The sequence below is a fragment of the Antechinus flavipes genome, chromosome 3 (genome assembly GCF_016432865.1).
Source record: "Antechinus flavipes isolate AdamAnt ecotype Samford, QLD, Australia chromosome 3, AdamAnt_v2, whole genome shotgun sequence".
NCBI classification, from domain to species: Eukaryota; Metazoa; Chordata; class Mammalia; order Dasyuromorphia; family Dasyuridae; genus Antechinus; species Antechinus flavipes.
The window spans coordinates 120,564,240-120,588,319 of record NC_067400.1 but is presented as its reverse complement, the minus strand read 5'-3'; the positions used below and the strand labels follow the sequence as shown (position 1 = coordinate 120,588,319).

Below are 24,080 nucleotides of genomic sequence, written 5' to 3'. Positions count from 1 at the left end.
AGTGTTCTCAAAAGAAAGTTAAATGAATATTTAACAGAAACATTTCCATTTAAATTAAGCATCTAGATCCTACATAGAAAGAATATTCTTTTATTTTTGAAAAATTCTTTATAATAACTGCTTCAAGAAATTTTTTACAAATTTAAAAAAAAAAAAAGAAAAGAAAAGAAAACAGCAGCACAAAAAAAGCTTGAAGCCTGTAACAGTTTTATCCCTCAACTCTAAATGAGAAGGACCCATAAGCTCAAAGTCTTGAAAAAAAAATAAACAAAATTAAAAATTGGAAAAAAAATTTTTTTTTAAATTTAATAGTATTTTATTTTTCCAAATACATGCAAAGGTAGATTTCAACATTCACCTTTGCAAAACCTTGTGTTTCCAATTTATCTCTTTTTCCACCCTCCCCCCCACCTCTCATCCCAAAACAACTACTCAAAGAATTTTTTTTTAATTTCTCATAAAAATTATATTTTTAATTGAAAATTTTCAATTCTCACTTTCCCCTCACATGTAAAAAGACATCAAATGTTGCAGTATATGTAAATATAGTCTGCATAAAATCAGTAAGCATTTTATAGAACTTTAAATTGCAAACATTCTTTAACATTTTCTTTCAATTTAGCTGCAATTGAAAAACATATAATAGAAGACATCATATTCTATACCTCTCCTTAACACAGTTCTTATAAATGGCATATGAGTACGTTAAAAGGTTGATCAAAAATAAATAACAACTCAGTTATGGAGTCTTTTGACTTTTTATGTGATGCAAAAGCATCACATAAATTATGTAATACTATAAGCATTCCTAAATTTTATATTCAAAGTTACTACTATATAGCATTCCTAAAACTTATGACAAATAAAAAGTATTATAATTTGGCTAAACACAAAATCTAAACCCTTTCCGATCCCAATTGGAATCCAATCTAATCTTTTTAATCCCTATTTGAGTCTCTTGATGTAACCACTTTCTACTTCTCAGAAATCAAACTTACAGAATTTTGAAGACTTTCGGAGAAATTACTTCTTATTGAAAGATTTGAAGCCTTGTCTGTATGGTGAACTCCAGAAGTTGCATCAATCCACTTAGTTTCAGGTGAACCTATAATTTTGGTAGCCATACTGGTGAGATTGAGAGTTTTATGCCGTATAAATGGCAGGGAAGGTTGGTCTTTGCCCCAGTCTGATTGGCACATCGAGATCAAGGAATGAGTATAGATAAATGTCAAAGTGGAAAGAACAATATTATTGACAATACATTCAAAGAAAAAAAAAGCAAACATAAAACTGAGAGAGATAAATCAGGAAGGAAGCAAAGAAATGTGTTAGGGCTTTCATTGAGCAGACCACCTTCCCCAAAAGAGAGGGTTAAATTTAAAAAAAATAAAAAAATAAAAAATGAAAGCAAAATCCCAAACATACAAGCAAATTTACTGAAATATACCATATGCCAAGATTTTATATTAAATGATGAAATTATCATCAATAAAAACTGGTCATGATTGAGATGAGGCTAAGTAATTTATCCTCCTCAAAAAGGAGATAATTAAATGAGATTATATAAATGGAATATCCTGTAAATCTTAACATCCTATATAAAGCATCAATTACTACTATAATTATGACTATGACTACAACTACTATTACCACACTACTACTACTACTACTACTACTACTACTACTACTACTATTACCACTACCACCACCACCACCACTACTACCATTACAACAAAGATCTACACTGGTACTTAAGTAATAGTAAAAGACTAGAGGAAAGCTATCAGAACATTGGAAGTTCCCCATGAATAATAAATGGAAAGAAATAAAGAGTCATACATAATGAGAAGGGATGAATGAGTTGCACTATGCAATATTGGAGGGAGTAACTACATTGACAAGATCATTTATCCACTGAATTATTATTAGAGTTGTGAATGGTAACAAGAAATACTAACATATTTCTTACAAATCAACAACAAGAACATAATCTACCCTATTTTCCTTTACAAACTGAAAAGTAGAATATAGGTAAACTAACAATTAATGCATTAATAATAAGCTGATAACGAATTATTGAAGAATCTCAACCACAAAACCCTTTAGTACATGAATTCATGATAGAATGTCCATACTAGGTCCTAGATATGATAAATTTCAGTATATTTGCTAGTGAAGAAGTTTATAGACAACACACTAAAGACAACATTCACATTCTTTCACATTATCATAAAACATTTTTTGTAAAAAATGTTGCGGCAGTAAGTCAAGATCCCCACCATGTAGCAAATATAAGCACATATGTGTATGTGCTTGCACACTCATACACAATTACACACCACACATCAAACAAATAACTCCTCACCATTTTTTCCATAACGTCTGACATCTACAACTAAGTTTCCAGTTTCTCGTGCATTAGCCATGATCTCTTCCCATTTATCTGTGTCCTTATTTGAAAACTTGGTGTTGTTAACAGCAATAATTTCATCATCTACCTGTAGTTGAGATAATGCTGCTGGGCTACCTAAAAAAAAATTCAAAGTAAATTTAATATCAGTTTGAATGATCAACTTTTTTTAGTCAATCTGAATATTCATTTTGGGGGGAGGGGAGTGAAAGAATAACTATTGTGCTACTTTTCATCCATCATTAATCAGGTAAAATATATGCAAACACAAAAAGATTGGCAAAATAGAATTATATATAAAGTCTTGCAATAAATAAAAAATAAGGTGAAAAATTTTGTGTTAATTATAAGAATAAAGGGTATTCCATTTTTAGTAGATATTTTTATTTAAAAAAAACTTAAAACCATGATGACAAGAAAATGTTATCTGGTTTATAGAAAAAATAGTCCTTTCATTAAAAACTGTAGCACATAATAATTTTAAAAAGTCACTTCCAAATGGAAAAATTCTGAAACATGCAAGACTGAGTTTCAAACTCTAATGCCAAAAAATTAGGAGAACTAAAAGATTAAATGTTTTCAGTTAAGAGTAATATTCTCCAACAATTAAAATTATTGCCTTCTATGAGTTACTTTTGAAAATTAAAGGAATACATCAGTATTTTTTTTTACCAATATTCATTGGAACAATAAATATCTGTTTTCCCTCTTACCCCAGTCCTTCCAAAAAAAAAAGTGTATGATCAAATTTATTCAAACCTAATAAGAGTTAGCTCTGAGTTCAGGAAATATTTTACAAAGGTCCTTCCCTAATCCAGCTAAACACATGTAGAATCATCAGTGGACAAAAGAGAAGGGGGGATGCAGGAGAGGAAGGAATTTTTATTTGGGAAACTCTCAAATATTTGTGGAGCATAATAATTATACCTTCACATATTCCAAGTACCTATAAATTATATAATTTAAAATATGTGTAGGTAGGAATAACATGGAGTACGGAAAAACACTTCCTGAATTTTCATTCTTTCATTAGTGCTTAGGAATATAAAATTTCAAAAACATCAGGCTAAGCTTTACAAATAATAAAAATTTAAGAGAATCTAGAAGAAAAAATGTTTGAATAAGACAAGGGGAAGATAGAAAAGTTCCTTTCATTGTTATACTTTTTTTCATGTACATTCTCTCTTCCAGTCTGAAATTCATAGTAACTTTGTTTACACCTATTGTAAATACTATATGAGAATAAAGTTCATAGTAAGGCTAAACTAGGAATTTACCTGCTTCAACTGATTGCACGATGATTCCAGAAATATCCCATCTTACTGTAAATCCAAAGTCAGCATCACTGTTCCCAGGGCGGTGGATCATAATGATTCTCATATCACTGAACTGATCCTGAAAATGAAACACGACACAATGAGATCAGGTGTCATCTGGCATCTACATGAGGAAAGTCCATCCACTAAGTAAATAAGGAGGCTTACAGAATACACTTTAATTATCTTAGGAGAAAATAACTAGGAAAGTAATTTTCTACTTTCACAAACTAGGTAAAACCTTCTTGTTTGTTCACTTATTATAGTTTTATATCTGGTTCAGATATCAGTGCATTTTTATACACAAAAATATATGAGGTTTTCCTCCCACTACCTATAACATCTTCACTGACAAAGCAAAGATTGAAAATGTTGTTTTTTGCTTAAATTCAATTCACTGCCTAAATTCATTAGTTTGGCAGTTAAGAGCTAAACCAAAAATAGCCCTTTCTAAAAGATAACATCCACTGCCTAAATTTTCCTATTCATAAGCCTAGGGAACCCTACATAAAATGACTGTATTCAGATACACTGGAGTAGTATTTATGAAAGAGTATAAATCCTTTGGAAGTTGACTATGCAAATTAATTACTTGGCTGTACATGGTACATGGTATATGCATTTGGAAAAGATTTATGGATTTGTTCCCAACAGTATCCTCAATATTTCAAAGATGAATAATGGTATTTCTCTCATCTATCTAATAAAAAATTGGCCACAAGCAACTTCAAAAAGTTTTACTCTAACGGAATCTTTGCAAAACATAGTTTCAGTAAAGGAAGCAAAGATATTTAAAGTCATTCATTAATCAGGGAGGCAACTGTGCATGTCCAGCTACATAGGAATTGGTCCAATCTAAAAAAGGTCCATGCCCTTTGAGCTCATCACATTCACTGGAAATCCCACCATATCAAAAAATACCTTGAACACTATTACTCCAGTAGGATTTGGAGTTGAGAATGCATGCTGGATTTTGAGTTAGAATCTTCATGTTGCCACTTATTACCTACATGACCTTAAGCAATCCTTTAAGATCTATGATCAGTTCCCATATCTGTAAATTTAGTATAATAACACGTTATATTAATTATCAACAGGTTTGTTGTGAGGTAGGCACTTTGTAAAAATGTATATAGATACACGTAATTCATTATTTTTAAATAATAATATCACATTTGAGGTTTAGTTGAAGACTAAAATATCCTCCTAAGAAGAGTGATTATTCATTGTACTGTCCCTTAACCCCAAACTAAAGGATGCTGAAATTAGTGATGAGTCAATGAAAATGAGCAGTCAGTAAATGTTGATTTCTTTCTATCTTTACCACTGTTACCAATTGAAATAAGAATTAAAAAGCCAACAAAACTACAGAATTCAATGCTATGTAAAGCCAAGAAATTAAATACTAGGTTTGATTTTCAAGGTTCTAATTGAGGTTACTTAACTGGGAAAGGAAAAGATGGGGATTGAGGGTAGAAGGGGAGGTGGGATTTAATAAGCAGCTTTAAAATACATGAAAGGATACTTTGTAGATGGTGGTTAGTGGCCAATATCCATTTACACCAAAGAGAAGATGAAAAGGAATGAGTTTAACCCACATGAAGAGGAATTTGGGAAAAACATGAGGAACTTCCTGACCAGAGGGATTATGGGCTGATAAACTGCCATTTGCTGAGAAGATTGTGAAATCTCTATTGGAAGATTTTAATGAAAAAGATCTCTAACAGAGACAGTGAAGAGAAAGGATAGCAGCTATTGACAGGTAAATGGTAGAGTGGACTAAGCTCTGAGCTTGGAGTAAGGAAAACATGGGTTCAAATCCTGTTTCAGATACTTGTCAACTATGTGACAGTGGACAAATTACTAGGTGCTCTTAGACTCAGTTTCCACATCTGTGAAGCGAGATTAATAATAGTGCCTATTAACAAAGAGTTGTCATTAGAACAAATAAGATAATAGTTGTAAAGTGCTACATAAATGTGCTATTATTATTATTATTATTATTATTATTATTATTATTATTAGTGGTGGTGGTGTTTTTTTAAAAAATAATAAAGATTAATTAAATGTAATTGAAATAAAAAATGAAGTAAGGGGTGGGGAGTAGTGCAGTCAAGAGACCTGGGATCTAGTTTGAGCTCTGTCCCTCACTAGCTCTAAAATTCTTTGATCATGTTCATGTGTAAACTGCTCATTACAAGAAGCAGAAAAGGTTATTTCTTTCCCTCCCCTAAAAATACACCAACAGGCATTTTCTTAAAACCTTGGGAAGAAAAATCATTATTTCTATATTTTTGTTTTGATTGGTTATAAAAGGAGAAGCTAAAATTCTTAGTTATTGGTTTAAGGAGAGGGAAGGTAAAGGGAAAAGTGGGGAAAGGGGGCAGAACTCTAAAGAAGCATTTTATTTTAAATGTTAACTTTCTTTTTTTACAGCAGGATCAGAGCAGATGTTTATCATCATCTATTAATCAACATTTGTAAAATTGATAATGTCTCTAAATTAGGATTCACTTGAACAAATATCTATCTGAAAGACTAAGTAACAACAGAAGTGCCAATGTGTGCAAAAAATACAGGTCAAAAGCAATAGTTTTATACTTAAAATGATTCTGCAAAGAAATACTGAATTGACTTATGTCTAAAAATGTGATAAGGGGGAAAGTTTTGAAATTGTAGCCATAGACTAAATTCCTGGGTCTAATTAAACATTTAGCTGGTGAATATTTTTCTTGGCCATACAAGGCGATGATATGAAAGCAAAGTCTTGTACATTCATGTACTACTTAATACTTGGAAAGCTTAACCTTTTTTTTCAATATTTGAAAACAAGCCTGACTTCAAATATGAATAAGCTAAAGTAAAATAAGGAAAAGGGGAATTTTAGTTTTTGTTGGGTTTTTGAGAGGGAAATGGATGGGCAATATGGTACTCACTAAAATAATTGTTTTTGGAATTTTAAACTATTATTTAAATCAGGACTTCTTAAATTTTTTTTTCCACTTATGACCCCTTTTTGCTCAAGAAATTTGTACATGACCTCATATATACAGGCATGTAAAATAAGTATACAAACCAAACATTTATCGATAATAAATCATAATTTCACAATCTCCATGTACAGTTATCACACTCCACATGAAGTCATCCCAGAATCTGGGATTTAAATAATGATAGTTAGATGTTTCATGGGTACCTCAAACTCAACATGTTCCTACATGAGCTTATTTCCTATTAAATGTGCTTCTTTTTTGGATACCACTATATGTATCTCAAATATCATCATTCACTCTTTGTTGTTCATAATCCTGATGTTTTTCTCTCTTGCCTCTCATATCCAATCAGGCTATCAAATTTTTTCAACTGCACCTCTATAACATTTCTTGAATCTCTCCTCCATTCTCTGTTCTCATCAGCAAAACCCATTGTAGTCCCTTTCCCTCTATGGATTATTTTCAGTTTAATCTTTCTATAGTTTGCATATAATTATTTGCATGGGACTGGCTTTTACATTTCTTTGTATCCCCAGCACTTAGCCTAAATGTTTATTTAAAAACATCTACTGCTTCCCAATTGCCTGAGTAAAATTCTTTCACCTGCCATTTAAACAATCTGACAACTTTCTGCCTTTCCAGTTTTATCCCAGCCAGTTCCTTTTTATTTCCTCTATCCTCAAACAAAGCAGAATTACATACTACCCCCGATTAGGCATTATGCTTTTGTCATTATCTCATGTTTGCTCTTATTATAGAGGATTTTGTTGATCCCCTTAACAGAGATAAACGCCTTCTATTCTCAAACTGCCTTCCATCTCAACAATTATCTTATATGTTCCTAGTTATATACAAATCATCTCTTTTATTAAATGTAAGGCCCTTGAGGCCAAGGGTTGTTTTTGCCTTTCTTTGTCTATCCAGGCCTAAATATAGAATTTGGCATAGAATAAAAGCTTTTCAACTAAGTGATTGTTTCTTTTGTCAGGAATTTCTGAATCTCCTTCTTCATCTCTAGAATGTTTAACACTTCCTTTAAGGTCCAACTCAAGTGCTAACTCTGTATTAGGAAGTCTTCTCTGATTCTCCCCAGCTGCTAATTTATCTTCTAGCTGATGTGTTAACAAAATTGTAATAAAAAATATATAGGGTTGTATAAGGACTATTTTTCTTAAAATTTCTAATACATTTATGCAACTTTGTGAATTACATCTATTTTGTTGGTATATTCTTTCTACTATTCTACATTTCCAGAGGTATTTTGTCTTATCTGAACTTTATATCCCACTCCCTAATATCATAAAAGTGTATATAGGATATTAGTATAGAATAGAGTATAAAGTACTCTATTATAAGTTTGTGTTATAAAAGTATATAAAACTGATGACTATTAAAAATCCTTGCCCCATTTTTACTAAAATTTTTATCATTATTATTATTTTTGGAAAATCAGAACTGGTTATTAGGAAAAAAAAACTCTAGGCTTTGCTACTCATAGAACTTATATGAAATAAAACTACCTAGAAATTAGGGATTAGCGGATCTATTTTCCTCAAATGACTTACAAACATATATGTTGGCATCCTCAAATCTGAGAAATCTCAAAAATATATTCTCCATCTATAAAATGAGGGGACAAGACTAAATGGATTCTTATATCCCTTTCAGCTCTAACATTCTGTTATTTCATAACTGCCTATTGCAAATAAGAGAAAAGGCAACTATTTGCCTTAAACTTAGCAAAGCATTGTGTTCAAAAACATGTTTGCAAATCAATTTTTTCTGTGTTTTGAGTTCTAATATTAAAAATTGTTGTAGAAAGCATATTAAAAGTGCTTGTTTCCCAGGTCAAATCATAAAAGTTCATTTAACATTAAAGTTCTATACTTTATTCATAGAATTATTTAGTTAACCATCACATATAAATGGGCCACTATAGGAGATAGTATTTTCTTTGAAGAGGTAGTCTCTCAAAAAAGCTGGACAAGTACATATTGGGTGTGTTGTAGTTGAAAACATGAGAGACAGGAAATGTGGACTATAGATTAATCTAGATGACAGCTACGGTCTCTTTCAACTTTGAAATTCTTTGGTTCTGTGTAGTATTTCCTTCTTCCCTATTAGCCAAGACAATTACAAAAGGTGGATTTCATGGAGGAAGCATTTTATAATTACCTCATATAATTTCACAATAATCCTGAAAGATAGGTGCTATTATTATCTTTAAAGTTGAGGAAACTGAGGTAAAAAAATGTTAAGTGACTTGCCTAGAGTCACACAACTATCTAAGCCTACATCTAACAGAGCAGGATAAAGTGGAAGGAGAGTAGAAAGAGGGGATCAATGGTTGAAAACAGCAACAACAACTTCCATTACATACAAAGATGAGAATCAAATATTAATAAATAATAATAGACATTTATAGATTGCCTTAAGATTAACAAAACACTTGGCATAAATTATCCCATTTTAACCTCACAATAAAACTGCAAAATAAGGGCTACAGGTATTTTAATCTCCATTTTAGATGTGAGGAAATAGACTTGCTTAAGATTACAGAAATACTAATTTTCAGCAATTGGTCTTGATCCCAGATCTTACAGATAAACTTTAGGTGTACTTCTTGATTCTAGGCTGACTTCCAAGGGACTTAGTCATCTGTTTCTTTTCAATTCCCACTGTATTTTAGGACAATTAGATGGCACAGTGGATAGAGCACCAGTTATGGTGTCGGGAGGTCCTGAGTTCAAACCCAACTTAAGTCCCGACACTTAACACTTCTAGTTGTGTGACCCTATTGAAAGTCATTTAAGACTCAATTGTCTTGCCAAAAAAAAAAAAAATTCTACTGTATGTTGTTTTTGGCAAAGGTTTCTTCTCTCGAGCCCATTAAAGAACAGAGAACAATACTAGGTTACTTTTTTTGTCTCATAATTAAATACTTTGTAAGGGTTTTAGTCACCAGCAACAATGAGCAATAAATAAGGGAAATATGCATTGTATGTTCTTTCCTTTCCATCTCCTTTTTCTTATAGAAGAGATGGGAATGACTATTTATTAAGCGCCTACTACATACTAGGCACCATGTTAAGCATTTTATAATCACCTCATATGATCTTCACAATAATCCTGAAAGATAGGTGCTATTATTATCTTTATTTTAAAGTTGAGGAAACTGAGGTAGGGAAATGTTAAGTGACTTGCCAAGAGTCACACAGCTAAGTGTCTAAATCTACATTTGAATTCAGGTCTTTCTGGCTCCACTCCCCCCTCTCTATACACTGCACCATCTCAACTTATGATCAAAAGCAATTTTCCAAAATTCTCAGTGTCATTTTAAGTTATGAAATCTACTTAAGCTTAAAACTTCACTAAGACTTAGGAAACACTCCCCATGTCTCAGAGGAAACACAAATAACTCTATTCTAGATTAATTATCCAAAACATATCTTATTCATAGGAATTGGAGAGAAAAGTTCTCAGATAAGAAAAATAATGAGGTCTTTTGCAAAAGAAGGCGTAGCAGCAGTTTGGGGGTAAGATATCCAGTGACTATAACTATTTTCTTGCTAAGGCAATGGAGTAGTTTGTCATCTCCTTCTCCATTTTACAGATGAGGAAAATGAGACAAAGAAAAAGTATAACTTGCCCAAAATCACACAGCTAGTTAAAGCCAGCTGTCTGAGACTAGAATTGAACTGAGAACCACCTGATTCAAGTGCCAATTCATTATGCCACCTAGCTGTTCAGAGTGTTTCTAGGATATATTAAAGCAAAAACTAATGTTCTTTATAGGTAACAGGGAGGAAGGAGAGCAGCAGGATTGCCAAATAGGGTGAGAATCTGCAATAAATGAAATATAAGCAATAACAGGAAGGAATTTATTCAATTCAATAAGCATTTATTAAGTGTCTCTATCAGATAATAATAAAAAATATTACAAAAGAAAGTATTAGATTTGGAGCCAAAAGATTCAGGTTAAAATCTCAGTTTTTCTACTTATCATGTGACCTTTATCAAGTCCTTTAAGTTCTCAAAAGCCTTATACATGAGCCATTTATCACCTTATTCTTGAGACAATGCTAATATCCTCCTACTTTGTTTTTCTACTTTAAAGTCATCAATCACACAAATTATATGTTAATATATTCCTAACAACTTTCAGCAACTTCCAGATATTCCATCAGTGGATGCTCCCAAAAGAAAAATTTTGATCAATCTCATCTTCTTAATATTCCTAACATTTACCATATTGATTCCCTTCCTCATTTCTGATATTACATTTGCCCTGCCTGAAATACTGTCCATTGCCTTCTCTGGTGCTAGAAAGCTTGTATAATTTTCAGGGAAATTCTACTTCAAATATTCTCTCTTCCATGAAACCTTTCAGAAACTTCAAATCTCCAATGAGCATGTCCTTAACTGAATCCCTATACTTAAAGTCTGAGCAACATAATCAGCTCACTCATTGACTACAGTAATAGGCCTTTTCTAGTCTCACCAACTGTTTGTTCCTCCCCCCAAAGTAAGTTTAAAGGTATTTTGTTTGACTTGTATTCATCTAAATTTTTATACATGGTCTCCCTCATTAGAATGTAACCTCCTGAAAAGAAGGTCTCATTTTCATTTTTCTTTACATTCCCTGCACTTAGCATAGTACATGATATATAGTATAAACTTAATAAATATTTATCAATCAACTGATTACATGCTTCTCTGTATACTTGTAAATGGTCCTTATGTTCGTATATCTGGTCTTCCCACATAAACTTCCCCCCAGAGTAAGGATTATATATTAATTGCATCTAACTCCCTATATCACCAAGCACAATGCTAATCACCTAATATCTAAAGATAGGTGATTCCTCACAGCTGCAATATTAATACCTACAAATATACAAAAAAAAGCACACAAAATAATTTACAGATACTTTTTTTGGGTTCATGCATCAAATGCAACATTCTTTTGTTCAGGGCTTTCTATTTTGAATTTAGTGACAAAGGAGCAGCTATATGCACTAATGATGAAACCCTTCCTAGAGAGATAAAACATTAATTTCTAAAATGTAGAATACCTTCATTCTACATCTATTCTCTCTCAAACCTTGAAGGTCATCTCATCTGTTGCCATGCTTAAGAAAGGGACTATTTGCCACCTACAGAAGAGCATTTTTATGTAAGAAACACAGGAAATCAAATAGATTAGAGATAAATATACTCATTAGTAACCATATAAATGAATGATTTTCCACTTTCATTATTATATCTCAGCCTCCACCTTGTTTTTTTAAAGTATAGGAATTTTCTTCCTCACCTGTTAAGAATTCTATGGCCCTAGTAAAATATTGTCTTTTTTTTTAATAAATAAGGAATAAAATAACTCATGCTTTGTGATTTTAACAATTTAAAGTTTTAAATTATTGCTTACAAGAAATCCGGGATTATTTTATACAGAGAGACTACTTATAGTTATTTAAAGAAATCTCCCTCATATATTCACTATAGGTATTTAGTTTTTTCTTCCTTCTATCCGGAATACAAAAACAACAAAAGCCTAACATGAAAACATAAGATAAATCCAATAGAACTACAAAGTATTGCTTAATGTCTAATATCAGTGAAATGATCAGCTATTCTTGTGTGATTTTTATTGTTTGCTGATTTTCATCATGTACAATAGGAAGAAAGAGAGGGGAAGAGAAGGAAAAGACAAAGGGATAAGAGAGAGAAAATGAAGATAAAAAGACAAAAGAAGAAATGAGGAGGGAAGAGTTGACAAGGGGAAGATAGGGAAAGAGAAACAAAGAGGAGGAATGAGAAATGAAGAGGGAAAGGGAAGGGGGTGAGAGAGGAATAAAGAGAAAGGGAAAGAAGAGAAAACAGAGAGAAAGAAACAGGTACATAAAGATTAAGAGAGAAATCCAAAGGAGAGAGACTGAAAAGGGGATAGAAAAGAGAAGAGGAGAGAAAGCCATTAGCAACTAAAAAGGTCTTTATTCAATATACTCATTACCTAATAATGAGAGAACTCATTACTCAATAATCTTATAAATTCTCCAATTTAGGGGCAGCTAGGTGCTGCAGTGATTAAAGCACCAAACCTAAAGTCAGGAGGACCCAAGTTCAAATATGGTCTCAGATACTCAATACATCCTAGCTGTGTGACCTTGAGCAAGTCACTTAATGTCAATTGCCTCAGCAACCAATAAATAAATAAATTCTCGAATTTGAAAAATTATGAAATGATCCATCAACAGTGATGTTAGTTTTGGGTTTTTTAATGTGTTTATTGGTTATTTGGGGGATTAAATATGTTTAGATTAACAATTCTTATTCTCACAATTTATTTTAGATATTCCCATTAAAGAAAGCATTATTAATGGTGGAATACAGTTCCAGATAAATTACTAAATTCAGTGGAGTAAAAAAGGTGGAAAAGAAAGGCTAATACCTACCATAAAATGTTTCCCAATATCTTTGAGGTCCCTGAAACCATAGATCTAAAGCTCCCTTCATGAAGAAAAGGTTGCCCTAACCTAAATATACCTTACATCTGCAAATAATTCCAGTATGGACCATTGAGATCCAAGTCATCACATGTAGAGAAATAATAGTCAAAAAGGTGCTCAAACAAGTAGACAGAAAAATTCAGTGAACCATGGAGATTAGTCCAAGCAGTCTTTATGCTTCTGAAGCGTGATGAGAACTTTACAAGGTTACTTTTTCCCAATATTCATTAGAGATGAAATATGCTATCATTCTCTTAATGACCACAAAAGACCTAAGTAAAGCATCTTCCAGATTTCCATAATGGTATTTCCCATACTATATTAGGAGTTCTGAATTGCTATGGATATAAACAATCCAAACTCACCTTTGTCCTTGAAGGCTCAGGTGATGAAGAATTTTTCCCTTCTAAAGATCCAGAAACCGGTAAAGAGTTTGATGTTAAAGGTTGTTCCGATTTAGGGAAAGCATCATGTTCCTGGGAAATGGGCAAACACAAGGGTGTAGCAGGTAGTGTTTTCTTCTCACTTTCTTTTGCTCCCTCTTCAACACTTGTTAAGGCTGAGCTTGAGTGAAGCTGGTTGTCATCTGATTTTGAGAAAGAGCTACTTTTTGAACTTTCTGTAATTATTTTAGTGATTTCCACATCTCCGTTGTACTTCCAAGCATCATCCATCTAAATTGAGAGAATCACATCATTTTGACAGGGTAATTCAGTTTGGTTTTATTCCCCCCTTTCTTCCTTATTACGTTTTGTCTTCTTTAAAAATGTTAAGTTTCTACACTGCCTATCAGTTTAGATAAAATAGTGTACACAAAGACCCTACCCTCAGCTACTATTCCCTCACACACATTTGTTGCTGTTTACCTTCTCAGAGAGAAATATATAAGTAACATATACAGACACTAAATAGCCTATTAATTGCTATCTATCCAAACAAGTGGGAAAAAATTAGGAAAAACATTTTTAAACTAATTTTCCATAACATGTAGTATTAATTTAGATCCATGCCACAAAAACCCAAGACATTCATGTTCAAAAGTCTTAAAGTCATTTTCATTCCCCTTAGGCATTATTCTATACAAAACTGTTCCAAAATGCTGCAGAACACTTTCAAAGATGACTGAGCCCAGCAAGTTCTCCATCCCTCCCTTTTAAAAATACATTTCTATTTTAAGTATTAAATTTCAATTAAATCTCAAAGTAAAACTTTTACTTAATTTGAATCTTCTATGGAGACCAACAACAGGTAATTTAAATCTATTTACACAAGTACCCACAATATCTTATTATTAAAGAAAAATTAATGAACAACCCAGAGGAGTTTTACCGTATAAGATCTGGGAAGTGATGAGATCCCTCTTGACTGGGAACCAAAAGGTCTTGGCGTAACCACCGATGTTAACCTAGATGTATCAGTTTTCTGGTAACTTCTGGGGAGAGATGCTGAAACCCGAGCAGGTCCCATTTGTGTATTCAGTGAATGGTTGGAAGACAAAGCTGAGGCTGAGCTCTGTTTCTCTGTCAGGCTTTGAGAAGGAACTTGAATTTCAGCTGTTTCATAGTTCTCCATCTTGGGAAGGTTTGAAGAATCTTCTTTACTACTTTCTGAACTATAAGTTACTTCCTTCTCTCTTCCCTCATTCACATAACTTTCTCTTGTCAAAGTTGGCGCAGGAGACATTTTTGCTTCATTGAATATCTCATCATTAGAATACATTCTCTCAGAATCAAATGTTTTCCAACGATGACTGTTGGTTTCTTGGTTCCTGATTTCCCTTAAAGGAGAAGAATATAACTTCATATTTTCATATTGCCTTCAGGTTTATACATTTTATATTGCTTTTATACATTTTCCCTCACAATAATCCTATGAGGGAAACACTGCAAATATTATATTAATGTTAAAGATGAGGAATATGAGGGCAAGGGAGGACACGGGTTTTGCCAGTGTTGTTATGGTAGCAAATACAAGTATCAAGATTCAAACAGTTTTTTTTACCTCTTAAGACTCAAGCTCTTTCCAGTAATTGTATGAACTGGTAAAACTACAGCCCAGCACTAGTGCAAAAGCAGAGTTATATTATTTATATAGCTAACACAAAAATAGAATAAATACACAATAATTATATTTAGGAATTAGGAAAGGAAAGGAGGAGAGAAAAGAGGGAAATAGCTTGTGCTGTTCCTTTCAGGACTCAAGAAAGAAGTGACTAACACCAGTGTGTGTATACTTTTAAGTGACTGGATAGCCTCCCTGTGGCTTTTTTCAGCTTTATTTGCTAGAAATTGAACAATTCTTCCCACCCACCCCCATCCATCCTAAAGGAAAAAAATGTCCTAAAAAACATTAGCATATGGTATGTCTTCCTTTAAAATATATTATATATGCAAATATACACATACATTTACATGTGTATATACACATGTATATCACATATACACATATTTTTATATATAGATTGACTAAACAAATTTTAAGCAAAATTTTTGTCTCTTCTAAAATTATTATTATTATTACTCTTTATGAATGAAAAACAGCGATGAAAGAGCCACAAGGAGCTGTAAAGACCTTTCTCAGTTTCAACTTAGTATCTTTTTTCATCCAACTCTGTAAAACTCTACTAGAAATAATTGATTCACATTTGTGTTTTACATTCATAAAGGGGTTAATTTGAATATAAAATGTTCGTTATATAAGCAGAAAACTTTCATGTTCAGCCTATAGCAATGAAAGGAATAAAACTATGGTTATAGCTGGTTTCCATAGCACAAAGAGAGTGTTGTTGAATTTCACTAGCCTATTTCCTTTTATACATTATTGTTAAGGCATATTTACTTTCTCTTTGGCAAGCAAGTATCAAAGGGTTTCATATAGTAATTGCATAGAGGAAAAATTTACATGTCCTTTTCTGTGAACTTTTGCAACACAAAAAAATCATAGTTCAGATAATAATTTTTTTTTGTTGTTTTTAAGGGGAAAATTGCATTATTCAAACTAAAAGGAAGAAGGAATGTGCATTTCATCAGATAAGTACACTTGATGAAATAATTAATAAAATGTGAAAAATTAGTTAATAAAAAAAGTATTTTCCACATAGGCAGTTGCTCATTCTTAGTGTGAAATGACAAAAGAATATTTCAATTAAAATTAATACCTATTTTAAGCACAAAATGCTTTCATAAGGCCATAGCACTATTTTCTACATCCTATTTAGATTTTTTGTTTCTTTTTTCACTTAGAACAAAACCCTGAATATTTTCACTGCATTTCAGAGTACAGGTTTACAAATAATTAACCTGCCAGTCAATAGTTTCTAAACAACAACTATGTCAAATTGAGGGAAAGAGAAAAGAAAAGAAAACATCCATTTCTAATAGTAACTTCTATGAAATGCAACTACTAAAATGCAATTGGTTTCAAATTGGGAACATTTAAAAGTACAAATGAAAATAAGTTTTCTTACCGGTCCTGGAGAATTTCTCCAAATGTTTTTGAGCTCCTCTGAGACCTCTCAAGAGACAGCTTTTCAATTTCTTCCCTCTCTTCCTTTTTCTTTTGTAGATCTGAAGTATAGCTTTTTCGACGATTTTTCCATTTTGCTAGGTCCTAACACAAAATCACATTAGCACAAGTATACCTGACTTTCTATACGCTTCTGTCTAGCAATTAGAGACTACCAGAGTATCTCATTACAGAATTGAAACTATTTACTAAAACTAGATGCCAAGGTGCCCTAATTTTCCTTTATATACTTAGCGTTTCTGTTCCAAGGAACAACCATGTTTGTTCGTTCCCTCCTTCTTCCCTCCCTCCCTCCCTCCTTTCTTCTCTCCTTTTTTCTCTCTCTCCCTCTGTCTCTTCTCTCTCTCTCTCTCCTTTCTCTCTGTCTCTTCTCTCTCTCTCTTCCCTTCTTCTTTCTCCCAAAATTTACCTAATAAATTAAACCCCATTTTTGTTTTTTAGATAAATAACTTGCTCATTTCACAAAGAAAAGTAAATGCTTATAAATTAGTCAGAAACACTATTGAACTTTTAAACTTCATTTTCATTTAACATTTTTAGAGACATTAAATCTATAAAATGGTTTAATATTAAAAAATCCAACTAATAGTGACTTTAGCAATTGAGTGATAAAGTACCACAAGGAACAAGCAAATATGACAGGGCCCAAAAAGGCCTTATGACAAATGAATATATTACAGTTCCCCAAAATGTGGGGGGTCTTTCTAACCCATCATTCTAAACAGTTTGATCTTTAGTAATCCAAGAAAGTTAGTTTAATTTTACTTAAGGGATTTACAAATATTCTGAGGAGAACTCAACAAATTATATGAACTTCTGAAGATTCTCCATATTGAATAAGGGCAAGAGCAAACCTATATAAGGACCTGAATACCAAACTGGGTTATGCATTCCATCTCATGATCAACCCAGCTTCCAGGAGGGAAAAAAGGGCACTCAACATGAGGCTGTGTATATGAAGCCAAGTAATTATTGCAGTCCTTGACCCCAAACTGCCAGCAACACATCAGAATGAATTCTTTCCATTTTTTAAATAAGAATAAAATGGGATACATTAGCAAACATTTAGTGAAGTACACTTGAGTTTTAATTTGGCTTAACACTTTATAGGAATGTTCCTGTATCAGGCTACTTCTTATCTCGCCTCCCTGCTGATAATTTACCACATATTTAGGGAAAGTGAAGCCAAGTCACCATTTCTTCACAGTGAAGCTTTTTGTCCTCAATGAAACAGAGAACTTAAAGCTTACAGAATGAGTAGTCTTTAAAAGCAGTGTGGAAAATACAGACATTTCCATTATTAAAGCATCATTTTCTATGGCTCTTCTAAAGCCCAGATTTACACATGATCAGGTCCTAAAAAGCTTATCAGTTGACCTCTTCATCCAGTTTGGTTACTATTCCATGCTTTGCATCTTAATATTGAACTTGAAAGCTCCTAAGTCTTGCTAGATTCAAACATTTTATCTGTTGTTTCCTGGTGACATTCCTCTAAACCTTTCAGTTCTCACAGGTTCTGCTTTTGAAAATTTCACATGTAACCCCTCAACATCCAGGCTAAATACTTTTTCAGCAATTGTTGACATTTGTAACTTCCCTGAATTTCAAAAGCCTTTGAATTTTCATTTGACTACTCAGGTCTTTTTTTCCCCTGACTTCTTAAATCCATTCTATAGTGTCTCTTTATATAAGACATTTCAGTGGCCTCCAATACTTTCTCCTGGGCCTTCTGCTAATGTTTGTAAACTTCTTCTGAAACTACAAAAAGCTATATAAAGACAACCAAGTATTATTCTTTAAGTAGACAATGAGATGGTACTTCTATGAGTTTATCTAACCTGGATATCCCAACCAACAACTATCTTTTGAATCTCAACCTTCCTTCCTGCTAAGAAATAGTTGACCATGCCCCTACACACACACACATACATACATACTCTTACACTCAAAGAGATTAGAATTTTAAGAATATTATAAGAGAAAAGAAACATTATCAAAATTAATATTGAAACATAAATCCAAAATTTGTAAGAGCTGTATTAGGAAACCAACCAAAATATAATACTGTGATGCAAAGGAAGGGTAATAATTGACTACAGACTGATTTTAAGAAGTGTACAGGAAAAGTATTTCTAATGTCATATAAATTTATAAACCCATGACACACTTCACTATCCCCTCCCTTAACTTTTTAGGAATAAGTACTTACATCCTGCCACTGCTGGTCTTGTTCTTGCAATTGTGATTTTATTTTCTGCATTTCTTCATAGCGTAGTTGGCGCATACTGTGTACATCTTCTGCAGTGATATCACTCAAGGATTTGCTCCTACAACAAAAAGATCTGGGATTACCAAAATTATGCACTAGTAAATAAAAATCAGAAGACTGGATATGCACCTGGAGGTTTCATCTAAATTGCTATGGAGCACTTTTGGAATTAATGAATATAATTTTATAATACTATTACATAAATATTAGTGGTATTTTCCTAAAAACAGGAAATTAGAGTCTAACACTAAATACAACTGTGAACATGTTGCTAAAAAAGTGCTGAGTTTACACTAAAAATGGTGAGGCCTACAGTTTAACAGTGAAAATATCAGTGACCAAATCATTTATGTGACTAGGATAAATAATTTAAACAAAAGTAATAAATATAGTTACAAGCCATATCATAACTACATCTCTGTTTCCCTTACCTCCACAATTATTCTTTAAAGTATGGCTTTACATTACAGTCACATGATATTTAAAATTATTATTTGATATCTCCTCGACTTTTACAAGATTATGGGATGGAGGGACCACAACCTACTCTAAGTGTGGGACCACCCTCAAAACTCTATTAAAAATTATTTCTCCACAGTCCCCACTGATTTTTTCAAATCCTTTTCTTTTATCTTTTGACCACTCCTAAATTTTTGACCCAACTATATGATCACTACATAAACCTTCACACACTTGGTTTCTATGACAATTGAACACTTCTCTAACATGAATGATTTTTCCCGAACTCTGAATTTCCATAATACATTATACCTTTCCTTTGGAACTTATCATACTTTATTTTGTACTATAATCATATGTATATGTTTTCTCCTTCTTTTTAAGTTCTGGAGGGGTGTGAGAAAGCAAAACACAATCCTTATTCTCAAGGAGTACACAGTCTCAAGGAAGAGACAGTGTGCATACAACTGGCAAAAAACAAATTGTATTTGGAATAAATTAGAAATAATCAATAGAAGAAAGCACTTAAATTAAGAGGGAAGCATCAGTAAGGTTGAAGATATAAAGTTAGCTGATGTTTGAAATAAGCCAAGAAAACCAAGTAGTAGAGATCAAGAAGTAAATAATTCTAGGCAAGTGGAATAGGCAATGAAAATGCCCAGACCTGGGAGATGAGAATATCTCATTCGAGAAAGTATCCAGTGACATTTGACTTAACTATGATGGAGAATGAACTGGAACCTTAGATGCCTGAGGATTCTGGACCAGACCAGAATTTATGCTGGGTCTGCTTGGGTCAAATCACTGGAAGTCACAAGTCAAGGAAAGCCCTGGCTTCTAATTAGCTTCCTTTAAAGTAGGGGAGAAGCCAATGTAATAAAGTTTTAAACCATAGAAAGAGAAAAAAAAACAAACAAATAAATAAAAACTGATTATGAATTCAGGGATCCTAAAAAAAAATCTCAATTTCTTCCTCTCCTAGTAATATTTTTACTTATTTAATACTACTCAAGATAACCCAGGTACCTAGTTCTCCAAGGAAATGGATTTTTTGATTAACTGTGAATGTATGTTACATCTAAATAAAAGTTTGTGAAGCTCCTAGATTCAAAACTATAAATAAGAAATTTTTTAAAGGACCAAAATGACCTAAAATATATTTCCTAAATCAGCCCTTTACAACAAACTGAATGAACTTCACACCATGAACTGGGGAATCCACTCCTTTTACTTGAGTCAGCCATGGATAAACCAGGCCATATGTGTAGTTCTGAATCTGAAATTGTATCTCACTTTTGACCTCTTACTACATTCCTGCAAACTAGCTTTGGGATTCACTTGGGCAGATGTCAATATAGCTTGCCAAGTACTGTTCAGTGGCTCTGTAATTACTACAAAGAGGGGTCAGAAAAAAATATGAAGAATTTTCATTGCTAAGATTTGGGTTCTAACCTCTAGAACCACAAGGCTAGAATATAAACCTTCAACTCCTATAAATAAGAAAAGCTGCCTAAGAATGCTCCCATCTCACTGAATGCCACTCAGACCTATTTCATTTCTGTTTGGAAGGGACTGTTTCCACTTGTGCCTTCATCTTATGCTTAAATAGGGAAAAACCTCTTCACTAAAAATATATTAGTCAAACATATAGAAATATTGATTATTCTCAATTAAAACTCTGTAATTAATCTTTATTTCCTATTGGTATTAGCTTTAGATTTTATGGTTTTATCACATGCTATAAAATTATTTCTGTACATTCTTACAATCATATCAAATTTCGAGCACTAGAGACTTTTGCCAATAAATACTAGTTTTTGAATTTCATAAAACCACACCAAAATCCATGCAACATAAAAGCAAGCTCATGTGAAATACCTCCCACATACGATGCATCCTGCTAGACAAGCCAAAAGATTGACAAATGTTAACAGCTCAAAAAAGCAAGCCAGAAATTACAAAGCCAAGACTTAGATATAGTGCACTTCTTTCCCTTTAACATAACTCCTGCCAAAGAGACAACATTAATGGCATTTCCATAAGTAGTTACTTTTCAGTAAGACAAAATGATGAGCAACAGTGGGTTTTGAAGAATTACAAGCTTCTCTAAAAACATTATGCACAGAAAAACATACAAATATGAAGCGAGCTGTACATTAAAGCCTAAACGCCATCTAATTTTTATTTATAATCTGTGTAGACTTGGATTACTAATTACAATAAAACTATCATAAGAACTTGTGTGATGCCATAAGAAAATTTTCCTGGAATCTTTCAGACAAGAGAATTTTGAATACATAGGATCTCCATTAAGACATTCAGACATCATTGTATTTATTCTCCGTTATCTACTAAGACATCCATTACTTAGAAGTCTCAGTTTACTGGGAATATTGCTTTTGTTCCTATAAACATTTTGATACCATGATACATTGAGATGATTTTTTAAAACTATCCAGTGGCAGAATCTTGAAATCTAAACTACAGAAAACATTAATGTAACTAACTATAACTACAGATATATAGATATAGATATAGATATAGATATAGATATAGATATAGATATAGATATAGATATAGATCTATCAAAATGCAGGATTCATACTTCTCAATTTCACTCTTATCTCCATTTAGGCACTTGGGTCAAATTTAAAGACTAGAAAGAGTAGCTATTCAAATAGCCACAAATGTTTATATTCTTGTGAATCTTATATGTCCTTGTCTATTTTCATCTTTTTAATGATTTTCCTAGCACATCTAAAATTTATATTTTTAAGGCTTCCCTTAGATTACAAAGAATTTTAAAAGAAAATATTAAATTATACATAGGTTGAGCTTCAAAAAAGTTTTTTAAACAAGTTAAAATAATTGTTCATAGTGAAATGTAAGCATGAAAGATTAAATATGATTCATAGAGTTCTTTTTATTGTCAGTGAGATATAAAATGAATATTCTAGAAATCATTTGTGAGGGATAAGTTCTTACCTATGAAAGACCTGCCCAATGAGTCACTTTTGCCTTTCTTACCTAGAAACTATGTGGTAATTTATGACCTTTCAAGAGATCTAAGATCCCTGAACCCTAAAAGAATGAGATTAAGGTACAAACAAGAAAAACTAAAATATAAAAAATGTTATATTTTTACAAGCTATTTTAGATTAAGGACAAAAAAAATTACTTATATATCTACTGAATGGAATTATTTTTCTTGTCCTAAAAATTAGGCTATGCTAGTATTTAAAATATCTAGTAGTTATTCTATTTATTAATATAAATACCTTGTATGGTATGCTTAATTCAGATTTATATTCACAATGGAAGAAACAATTATAAAGAAGTTTTGTTTTGTTTTTTAATCACAGAAATTTTATTAAATTTGTTTTGAGATAGATTGCAATTGAATATATTTAGTAATTAATTGTGATCTTAATTCTTTCAAAGTTTAAAGTTTCAAAGTAAATAAAGAATGGAGTTTATCCCTTAAAAATCTTGAAAATTCTTGTGATTAGCCATAAGGGAGATTGTAACAATGTGAACAGAACAATGTAACCAACCATTATTATCAAAAAATTAGCTTTTAATCATCATTATAAGAAAATCATCTCTAAATTAATGTACCACTGACAAGGAGATTACCATCAGAGCTGTAGCCCAGACATAAAGACATTTTTTTTTTTTTTTGTAAATGAATAATAATGAATAATGACCTTTAAGGTAATCTAACCTCAAGAGAAATTAAACCTACACAGATAAATGTTGACATTCCCTTTGCAGGCATAAAATTTCTTTCAGAAAAGAGGCTATATTCGGGGTTTTAGTAAGATATTAGGAAATTATTAAAACAACTTTTCACATATATTCTTTTTGCTATGAAGATACCATTTGACTGTTTTTATTTCTGATTTGAGTATTTCTGCCATATTAAATCAACTCCTACTTTAAAAAATTTAGAAGAAAATTCAGAAGCTAACTTTTAAAATATTTGATTATAATTTTCTCCAAAGTAATGCTTACTAGAGAATAACCTGAACATATCTCCTAAATTTCCTAAACTTTAAAATTTTGCCACATATAACATTTTAAAGCCTCATGCATGGCACACAGCACCCCAGTTTAACCCAGACCTTAAAAAAACATGCATCGTCAGTCATAAATTATAAAAGGAGTAGCAACACTGTAGAAGAATAGCAACACTGTACAAAAGCTTTCTATTATTTCCCACAAAACTTACCCATTCTCATCAGAAATCTTTTGAAAGAGTCTAAGAAACCAGAAAACCAAAAGTTAAAATTGTCATTTCTTTCTGGTTGTATTAGTTTTTGAATGTTGAAATTTTTATTTACAAATTATTCTAACTAGAGATGGACAAATATTCAAAGTTGAGAGTTTTATTCATATATTAATCTATATCATATGATATTATTTAAATACTATTCTCAAAATCTGATGAAATTTAGGCAAAATCTATTAAGTTTCTTGAATTATTCCTAAAACAGCAGTCCTTAAAAAAAAAAAAAAACTAAAATTTCTCACATTTAGCTACTTTGAAAGTTACATAAACTGAAGTGCATTCTAATCAATTAAGTTAATCCAAATGAA

The 24,080-nt window shown here is 32.1% G+C and overlaps 1 protein-coding gene across 5 annotated transcripts in view; it reads right to left on the bottom strand.

The window, feature by feature from the left end:
• The window catches only part of LMO7 (LIM domain 7), a 62,324-nt gene that overhangs the window by 26,550 nt on the left and 11,694 nt on the right, over positions 1-24,080 (bottom strand). For 3 of the 5 annotated variants that reach the window (XM_051983937.1, XM_051983939.1, XM_051983935.1), the window contains 8 exons: positions 23,713-23,742; positions 18,963-19,080; positions 16,695-16,837; positions 14,558-15,005; positions 13,594-13,902; positions 3,688-3,805; positions 2,366-2,527; positions 999-1,186 (listed from right to left, as the gene is read on the bottom strand). In XM_051983937.1, the coding sequence (XP_051839897.1) occupies positions 999-1,186; positions 2,366-2,527; positions 3,688-3,805; positions 13,594-13,902; positions 14,558-15,005; positions 16,695-16,837; positions 18,963-19,080; positions 23,713-23,742 (1,516 nt within the window). The remainder of the gene's footprint in view (positions 1-998; positions 1,187-2,365; positions 2,528-3,687; positions 3,806-13,593; positions 13,903-14,557; positions 15,006-16,694; positions 16,838-18,962; positions 19,081-23,712; positions 23,743-24,080) is intronic. The other 2 variants (XM_051983940.1, XM_051983938.1) reach the window with 2 other exon arrangements.